This window comes from Hyperolius riggenbachi, chromosome 1, assembly GCF_040937935.1.
Source record: "Hyperolius riggenbachi isolate aHypRig1 chromosome 1, aHypRig1.pri, whole genome shotgun sequence".
NCBI classification, from domain to species: domain Eukaryota; kingdom Metazoa; phylum Chordata; class Amphibia; order Anura; family Hyperoliidae; genus Hyperolius; species Hyperolius riggenbachi.
The window spans coordinates 663,502,594-663,512,202 of NC_090646.1; the positions used below are offsets into that span (position 1 = coordinate 663,502,594).

General features: G+C 44.2%; 1 protein-coding gene across 1 annotated transcript; it reads left to right on the forward strand.

Annotated features, from left to right (window-relative positions):
- The first annotated feature begins 3,046 nt into the window (after positions 1-3,046).
- Positions 3,047-9,235, forward strand: LOC137532288 (gamma-crystallin-3-like). The gene is made up of 3 exons (XM_068252655.1): positions 3,047-3,083; positions 7,526-7,768; positions 8,948-9,235. Exons 1-3 carry the CDS (start codon positions 3,075-3,077, stop codon positions 9,221-9,223), a joined length of 528 nt encoding a protein of 175 aa, XP_068108756.1. The 5' UTR covers positions 3,047-3,074; the 3' UTR covers positions 9,224-9,235.
- The last annotated feature ends 374 nt before the right edge of the window (positions 9,236-9,609 follow it).

Genomic DNA, 9,609 nt, shown 5'->3' on the forward strand with positions numbered 1-9,609 from the left:
AATGGATATTACAATGTGCACCTGTCAGTCACACACAGACAGGTAGCGGACAGGCACAGTGACACTGCGTGCACTCAACTCACGTAGGTAGGTGGGTGCACTGTGAACAACAGGTAGGTAGGTATATGCAGTAATGGGTATTGCAATGTGCACCTGTCACTCACACAGGTAGTCACTGAATGTGCTGGGCCTGGCAGTGGCACACACAGTATGAATTATCAAGGCTGTCTATGCAACACAAGTGTCAGTGGGACACACACACACACAAAAAAAAAAATAGATCACAAGAACATGATTAGCTCTCAAAAGAGCTGTTGAGGGGTGCTTTTTTAGCAATAAGAATTAGCAAGGAGCAAGCTAAGAAGCCTACAAGAGCCAAACTAATCTTTCCCTATAAGAGTCTGCAGCAGCTGTCCCTTCTCTAATTACTGCAGGCACACTAGTGAGTAAAATGGCCGGCGCTGCCTGCCTTTTATAAGGGGGTGGGGCTCCAGGAGGGAGTGTAGCCTGATTGGCTACAATGTGCCTGCTGACTGTGATGTAGAGGGTCAAAGTTTACCCTAATGGTGCACTATGGGGGCGAATCGAACTTCCGGTAAAGTTCGCGGTTCTCTGCAATCGCGAACCCCGGAAGTTCGCCGGGAGCCGTTCGCTGGTGAACCGCTCGGGCCATCTCTAGTCACAGCGTGGCACAAGGAGGGGGGGGGGGGGGGCAGAGAGCAGCGCTGAGAGGACACAGAGGAATAGAGCAGGTAACATGCCTCTTGTCCCATCTGCCCCCAGCGCTGCCTCGGGTACATCTAGATTTTAAAGTCTGATATTGATGAACCACAAAAGACAGACTTGCTGTTTTCCATCTCAGGTGAAGGGGCAGAGAGAGATTGTTGAAGTATCTCAAGTTCCAATTTACTAGTATTAATCCTTTCCAATCCTATGTCTGACAATGGCCTTTTCCTCTATAGGCCCAATGTCGGACTCGGACATCGTTCAACAGAGAGAAAAAGAGGTTGCCGCTAGCAATACACTCTAACACAGCACAATTCTGTACAGATCAGAGTATCAGACTATTGTAGGCACAGAGAGTCCAGCACCCAAAACTCCGCCCCTCAACAAAGGCCACACCCCCAACCCAGGACATGATTTTCTTATATCACATAAAAAGCTAAATGTACATAAACCTAGCCTGATTGTAAATCAAAGAGTGGGCCTGCCCAGCAAAATCTTGGACAAGGCCCCCTCAACTTCAATAATAAACAAAATTGCAATAATTATCCATATGGCCCTAGTTACCATAGAAAACAGGCTACACATGATTGAGGGCTACATGCAACCACTTTACATTACCTCAAGCCCACTCCGCACCAATACGAGATGAGCGGGGGGAAATGGCAGTGCATGTGGCCAGAGTGCACAGCTGGTCTGTACTGCAGCTGGTGAGATGCAGGGACAGAGGGAGGAGGATGCAATACCCACACTGCCAACCATGCTACTCTCACTTTCACAGGTGGCACTGATTAAGCCTCTGATCTCTGCCCCTAACTACATGCCAGCGGCTGCCAGACTGGAGCTGGGTGGCGAGTGACTTCGTCCTCCGGCTCTGCTGAGAGAGGGGACATTTGGGAAGAGAGGGGAGCCACCTCTGCCACATAAGGTGCCTGTAGGCATGCGCCTAAAGTGCCTTATGGTAAATCTGCCCTTGCTGATCGCCACCCACCATCTTTATCCGCCATTTCCCACGCTGCATCTGTGCACTTTCGCTCATCACGGGGAACCGCTGCCAGATCCTGTTTGTCACAGTGTCCCCTTTGATCCTTTTCATCAGCACGCAGCACCGTGTAGCAACATTATTACGCTGGTGCTTGTGCAAAGAGGCGGAGCTAAAACCAAGAGCTGGTGCTGGCCATGCCCCTGCCACTGATGCAAGGTGTTGAGCCTCCAGATCCTTTTTCTAGATCACCCATGCCCCCCTTCTCCCCAACACTCTGGAAAAAATGAGGTGCTGGGCAGTGTTGCTCACAAAGTAATTTTCTTATCAAAAATTGTATTTTCGATTTTGAGAAAATGTTTGCAAAAGCACATTATATTTTCCTAATATGGCGAAACATTTGCGGATATAAAAAAAAAGGTACTTATCCGTTAGCCGGGCGCATCCTCTAGGTGGCGCTAATTACTATTCCCCCTCCAGGCCGACATGGATAGTAGGGAAAGATGTAACTCTGGTGGAGTTTTGTCGCCACCTAGAGGATGCGCCCGGCTAACGGATAAGTACCAAAAAAAATCTTTATTTTTATAGGGAAAATGTAAGAATCATTTATTTTTGTTAAAAAATTTCACGAAAACGCAAAAAACATTTATTTTTTAGCGTGAAAATTTGTCCGAAATATAGAAAAATCACAAACTTATTACAAAATGATTTTCAATGGTATTTTTGCTCGAAAGTTGAATTTAACTTTCTTTTTGCGGCAATTCATGCAAAAAGAATTCCAGCATTTTGGCTCATCACTGGTGCTGGGGAGGATTTGGGTGATGTGGAAAAAGGATTAGAAAGGGTTAAATAGGTTAAAGGAAACAAGCTGGCATGAATGCAGAAACAGCATATACACAGTGGTTTTCTCCCTGCAGATTAATTTACCTACATGAAAGTTTACTGAATTGCTATTTATTTTTGCAGCCATCATAGAATGGAAAGAGCATGGTAGTTTCTAAACGTTCTAGGACTGAGCAAAGCAGGTAAAGTGAATGCCACGCCTCCAGCTCTGCAGTAGATATAGGATGAATGATGACCTGGAAGAGCTTACCGCAACATACACATGTCAGTCCATTCATGTGACTCGACACACAGGCAAGGTTTTGTTCAGGGTAGGTAAACCTAACAGCTGATACAAGCAGAAAAGACACAAAGAATAGCTATAAGCACAAAGCAACTTCAACTCAGTAGAAGTGGACAAAATGCCATTTATTCTGCGTGTCAAGCAAGATCACTATGAAAGCCGTATAGGATGTATATAAGGACCACTCTCCCAATGCCAGTCACCGGTGCCCACAGAAACGAGTACGAGAACACAGCAAGCAACATGGGAAAGGTGAGCAAATAGCAATAGATTTGTCCATGTGTGTATCAGGGTGTATAGTGGTTGGAGAAAAACATGAGGTCTATGGCAGCTGTAGAGATAACTGGAACGTATTTGTCCGTTGGATGATGGGTGGATTTGGTCTAGCAGGGTGCTAAATAGCTGGGTATCCAGTCCTTTTTGGCCAGGAGTATTGGTATCAGTAAGTTCTGTCTATAGCCAGTTTCAGTTATCTTCCAGCACCCAACTTACATATGTGGCCTAACCCTAGCATTGACATCTTATTGAAGTGTTGAAATGTATCACTGCCCCCCCCCCCCCACGCACACACACACACACACACACACACACACACACACACACACACACACACACACACACACCTTCTCTGACTAACTTTGACCTCACCCTCTGGCCCCTGCCTTATACCTGAGTCTAGCCCACCAGCCTATTCTCAACCAAAACTCGCACCTAGCCTTAGCTGATAAACCTAGACTATTTTTTTTTTCATTGACTAAAAGTCAAAGAGTACTGTATATAGGAAAATAACGTATACAATACATTAAAAATCCAGCATAGAACAAATAAGAGGCATAAGAGATTCTCATTAGTGATGTAGGCGAACAGCTATGGGCAGGCTGGCCTTGTACTACTTCTGGGTCGCACTGTCCTGGAGTAATACGCATGCCCGTGTCCGTACGCGTCCATTAGTATGCATGCCCTGGCCCAGCGGTGCGCGTCCTTGATTATGCTCCTGTGGCTGGGCGTGCTTTGTTGCAATCAAGGACACTCACTGTCACTGCCAGGCCAGGGCATGCGTACTAATGGACGTGTACTGACACGGGCATGCGTATTTTTCCGGGACATTGCGACCCCGAAGTAGTACAATGCCAGCCTGCCCATAGTAAGGGGGTATTTCAAGATAATAAAATCGAAACAAACCTGACAGTGTACAAAAATGGTTAAATACAGGGATACAGCAGCCATTTATCTCAGATTTTGTTGAATTTTGAGGGATGCTGTGGGGAACAGAGTTTTTAATTTTGGCTTTCCAGTCTTCCATAGAGAGACAGCTAGGTGTCAACCATCTGAAGGCCATGCATTGCTCTACGGCAAACAGGGTTTCTAAAAGGAGGACCTTATTGAATTTAGTGGTGCCTTAATCCATCAGGTTTAGGATACATGTTTTAAGGGAACCAGATGAGCCCATACTGTCATGTAGGAAGTCTGCAACTTGTTTTCAAACGTTATCTTTGCTGCAGTAAATGCAAAAAGTCGGGGTTAAGTATCATACATTTAGGACATAGGGTTGAGGCCAAAGGGGCAAACTAACCTAGCCTATTTTTAACCTTCCCTAAGAGATCTGAAACCTTCACCTCCTATGCCCTCATCCTTCCCTAATCTTCCATGTGATGTAACCCCGTGTAAAAGGGCTTGCCTCACATGAAGATAAGGCCATAAAGGGAAAAGGGAGGCTGAAGAAGAAGCGACATGTAGAAAAGGGAAGCTGTTGACAAGGGGGGTTGAAAAAGTACATTTTTACGCGTTACAGGTGCAATGCGTAAATTTTTACACATTCAACCTGTAACGCGGAAAAATGTACGTGTTAATGTCCGCGATAGCTTCCTCCACCGAAACTAGCTGGCAGCGGGGGACCGGAGGAGCCATGAGTGACTGCGAGGGCACAGGATGGCTGCAGGCGGCTGGTAGATGCCCCAGGTAAGTGAAAGTCATGTTTTTTTTTTTTTAGAGTTAAGGTTCCCTTTAAGGAGAAGAGTACAAGTCAAAAAGACTTTGTAGTTTTTGAGAAAATTGATTTTAACTAGTTAACAACTGAGAGTTTTTTCCCCTTTAGGACCAGAGCAATTTTCACCTTTCAACGCTCCTCCCTTTCTTTCGCCAATAACTTTATCACTACTAATCACAACAAAATGATCTTTACCTTTTTTTTTTGCCACCAATTAGGCTTTCTTTGGGTGGTGCATTATGATAAGAATTATTTTATTCTAAATACATTTTGTACAGCAGGAGACATTGGCAGCGCTTCCTAACAGAGGCTGCACCCGAACTGACTACCTGCAATAGATGTGCAGAGCTCCACAATTGTGGACTAAAATACACAACATGCATTCAAAACAGGTACAGCAAAGGAGGACGTTAGCTTCAGTATAAATAATATGTGCACAAATTATTCCCTACTAGACTTCCCCACGGCGGTGACGGGTCCTCTCGGGGAAGACCTACCGCTAGTCTAACAATAAAAACACGATTTTTTCCTAGTGCTGCTAGTCATAAAATGGTATACACATTTCTCTCAAGCAGACAACAAACAAATGACAGCGCTCATAGGCTGCAACTGAATTGTAGACTAACAGTGCCAATGTCTCCTGCTGTACAAAACTCATGTAAGTATACTTATGGCTAGCTGCATCCATGTGCATCAATTTGCATTCAAATTATAGATTAGGACTAGTACATGATTTGCATCTGATTTGCATTCAAGGCATGTATTTAGCCCTGTGGGGCTCTGCATGCCTCTGTTAGTCTACAATTCAGTTGCAGCCTATGAGCGCTGTCATTTGTTTGTTGTCTAAATACATTTTAACAGGAAAAATAAGAAAAAAAAATAAAAAATTATTTTTTCTCAGTTTTTAGCCATTATAGTTTTAAAATAATACATGCTACCGTAATTGAAACCCATGTATGTAATTTGCCTATTTGTCCTGGTTATTACACTGGTTCAATTATGTCCTTATCACAATATATGGCGACAATATTTTGATTGGAAATAAAGGCGAATTTTCTTTAGTTTTGCGTCCGTCACTAATCACAAGCACTTTTTTTGCCCCCAAAAAAAAAACAGTAATAGATAATCTTCACATACATATCAAAAAGTTTTGTCCCTAAGTTAACTATTTATGTAATTTTTTTTTAAATGTCTTTTTTTTAATTAAAAGTTTTATGTGAGTAACCATGGTAGGGGAGCTGAAGAGTTAATCAATGCTATTTTAAATGTATTTAAAATAACATTGAAGTTTTAAGGTGTACAGTACTTTTACTTTTTGGCCACTAGATGACCCCCACACTTTATTTTGATTTAACTTTTAGACGGTATACATGGGTTACAGGAAGTAAGTGAACTTCAGCATTTTATTGTTGGCGGTAGTCATTGATACTGGGCACTTAGATCAGTGAATGGGAACTGTATTCCAGTTCACTAATCTATACACTAACGGATCTCAGTGAGGGAGTGTGGACAGCGGCAATAGACTGATATCTACGTCCCTGGGACTTCAGATGCAGTCACAGGGATGTAGATATACTGCCCGCGGTGTGGTAACTCGTTAACAATGAAAAGGAAAAATGGTCATTTTTTCTGAGTTTTAAAACCATTTTCCTTTGCGTGATTAAAATTGATTTTTTTTTTAATTATTCTCACTCTTCTCCTTAACATATGTATCAATTTTGGTGACAAATTACATGTATGGGAGCTTTACTATTAACTGCTAAAGTCGACACTAAACTACATGAAATCTAGACGAAATTGCAAAATTGTGGTTCCTGATTATGTTTATACACAAAATTAATTGCGATTTTAGCCAATATTTTGTGTTACAATTTTGCATCTTAATTGCGAATTACGATGCAAAATTATCATTGTGCAAAATTTGTGCTCATCTCTAAGAGAGATGACAAAAGGGAGGTGGCAGAGAAAAGAGGAGGAAGGGAAAGAGGAAATCAAATGGAAGGGAAAGCAGACAAATAAATAAAGTAGAAAGGAGATTTAATAGAAGGGAAGAAAGTGAAATAAAGGGGAGAGAGGGACATGATAAAATAGTGTTAAAGTGAACCAGTGACGACAGGACATAAAAGTTTTATACAGACCTGGGGCTTCCCCCAGCCCCCTCCACAAAGATCGCTCCCTAATGGGCAACCTCCGCCTACTGGATCTATCGGTAGAAGCTCCGTTATCTTTGTGAGTCAGGGCGTGCTGCACAGGCGCAGCCTGGAAGTGCGCACACGTTCTGCCGTGCTTCTGTAGCTGGGAGTGTGCAGAGTACTACCGTGAAGGCGCTTTGTGCTCCCAGTTATGGGAGCGCGACAGGGGAGTGCGATCGGGTGGACTGCACCGACTGGCCCCCGAGTGGTCGAACATAATGGAGCTTCTACCGATGCATCTAGGAGGCAGAGGATGCCAGCGAGGGAGTGATCGGCGTGGAGGGGACTAGAGGAATCCCCAGGTATGTATAAAACTTTTATGTCCTGTTGTCTCAGGTACACTTTAAGAGATAAATCCTGTCAATCATTTGCCATGGTGCACACCTGGGCCACATTTCAGCCTAGATATGGTGCCCAGATGTGTCTAGTGCCCTTAAAAAACACAGCCATGCCCCTGAGTATCAGTAATTACGTTCATGATTTATAAATTACATTTCCCCATCTTCATTCCACAGATCATCTTCTACGAGGATAGGAACTTCCAGGGACGCTCCTATGAGTGTAACGGTGAATGTCCTGACATGACCTCCTACTTCAGCCGATGCAACTCTATCCGTGTAGAAAGTGGTAACTGGATCCTGTATGAGCACCCCAACTACAGAGGACACCAGTACTTCCTCCACAGAGGAGAATATCCCGATTTCCAGCAATGGATGGGCTACAATGACTCCATCAGGTCTTGTCGGATGAGCCCCCAGGTAATAAAACACAAATGAGGCTTATGAGTTACTCAAGCCAATCGAACACAAAAAATAGCTTCAAAGAAAATGTAAAGTAAAACTTTTGAATCACTTATCAAATTTGTTAAAAGTCATTCATTTCAAGTCAAGTAATTGAGGAGCTTCCATACTATAAGAAACAAGCTCTGTGATGTAATACCTGAACAAGCCTAGGATAACATTTATGCTTCATAGCAGATGGACAGGAATTTGTATCTCTGGTTTTCTCCCCCAGGCCTTCCCTTTCCCCCACCTAGAAAACAATCTCTTTATACTTCAAAGATTCCTTGAAAGTGTCCTACAGTGATGTTTTGGCTATGAAAGGCAGTGTGTTCTGGGGAAAGGGGCGGTGACCAGACACAGAAAGTAAGGCTGGTGCTGGTAGAAGCCATGGTGTCTACAAGGAAGTCGGAGTCATGTGGTGTTTAAAACCCTCCTGGCGGTATAAAAAAATACGCCAGGAGGCAGCGCGGCAGTTTTTTTTAAAAACATTTTTTTCTATATCATGTAGCGAGCCCAGGGCTCGCTACATGATAGCCGCTGCTCAGCGGCATCCCCCCGCCCTCTTCGATCGCCTTCGGCGATCTCCGATCAGGAAATCCCGTTCAAAGAACGGGATTTCCTGGAGGGCTTCCCCCGTCGCCATGGCGACGGGGCGGAATGACGTCACTGACGTCGGGTCGTCATTGGGAGTCCCGGGCCACCCTTCGGCGCTGCCTGGCACTGATTGGCCAGGCAGCGCACGGGGTCTGGGGGGGGGGCCGCGCGCCGCACCGTATAGCGGCGATCGGGCGCGCGGCGGCGATCAGGGTGCTGGCGCAGCTAGCAAAGTGCTAGCTGCGTCCAGCAAAAAAAAAATTAAACAAATCGGCCCAGCAGGGCCTGAGCGGCACCCTCCGGCGGCTTACCCCGAACTACGTTCGGGGTTACCGCCAAGAAGGTTAAAGTTGAAACGGTGCATTGATCTGCTGTCAGTGAAGGAAGAAGGAGTGAAGGAAGAAGGGAATATATCCATAGAGAGGTTTTACACCTGCCAACTGTACTTATTCAGCTCCTTGTTCATTATAAGAATATTTAAACATTGGGATTACTGTTGTGTCTTAGCCACTTTACTAATTTATGTTATCAAAGTTGTATGTTACCTTTTTGTTTTACCAGCACCAAGGCTCCTTCAGAATCAGGATCTACGAGAGGGAGGACTTCAGAGGTCAGATGATGGAGTTCACTGAAGATTGTCCCCATGTCCATGAGAGGTTCCGCTTCCATGATATCCACTCCGCCCACGTCCAAGATGGCTACTGGATGTTCTATGATGAACCCAACTATAGAGGGCGCCAGTATTACCTGAGACCTGGAGAATACAGGAGATACAACGATTGGGGAGCCTCAAGCCCCAGAGTTGGCTCCTTTAGACGCCTCCATCATGCCTATTAAATGCAATAGAAACCTAACAACTTCATTGTTTTGCAATAAAATTGTTGAAACATATCTTGTTGCTTGTGGTTTCTTGTTTTTTGTATATAAAATACTGGGTCATGTGAAAACTGTCCTCAACAATCACACATCATAGAAGCCAAGCCAATTAGAGACTGGTATACAATCCTAGCTTAGAAGTGAACACACATGTCGCTTTTACGCTATGTTAAAAAAAAAAAAAAACACTAACCAAATGGGCTATCATAATTTTTTTTTCGCTTCAGTGTCTCTTTAAAGGGGATCATTATTGGGGTGCAGAGGTGGAGGTGGGGGGGGGGATTTTTTTTTACCTGTTCTAGTATGCAGCAGGAATCACTTTCGCATTCCTCTCTGTACACACCCTC

Excerpts from the sequence above, each read along its gene's own strand:
- LOC137532288 (XM_068252655.1), top strand. Across the intron at positions 7,769-8,947 it reads CTTGTCGGATGAGCCCCCAG|CACCAAGGCTCCTTCAGAAT; the intron begins GTAATAAAACAC and ends TTGTTTTACCAG.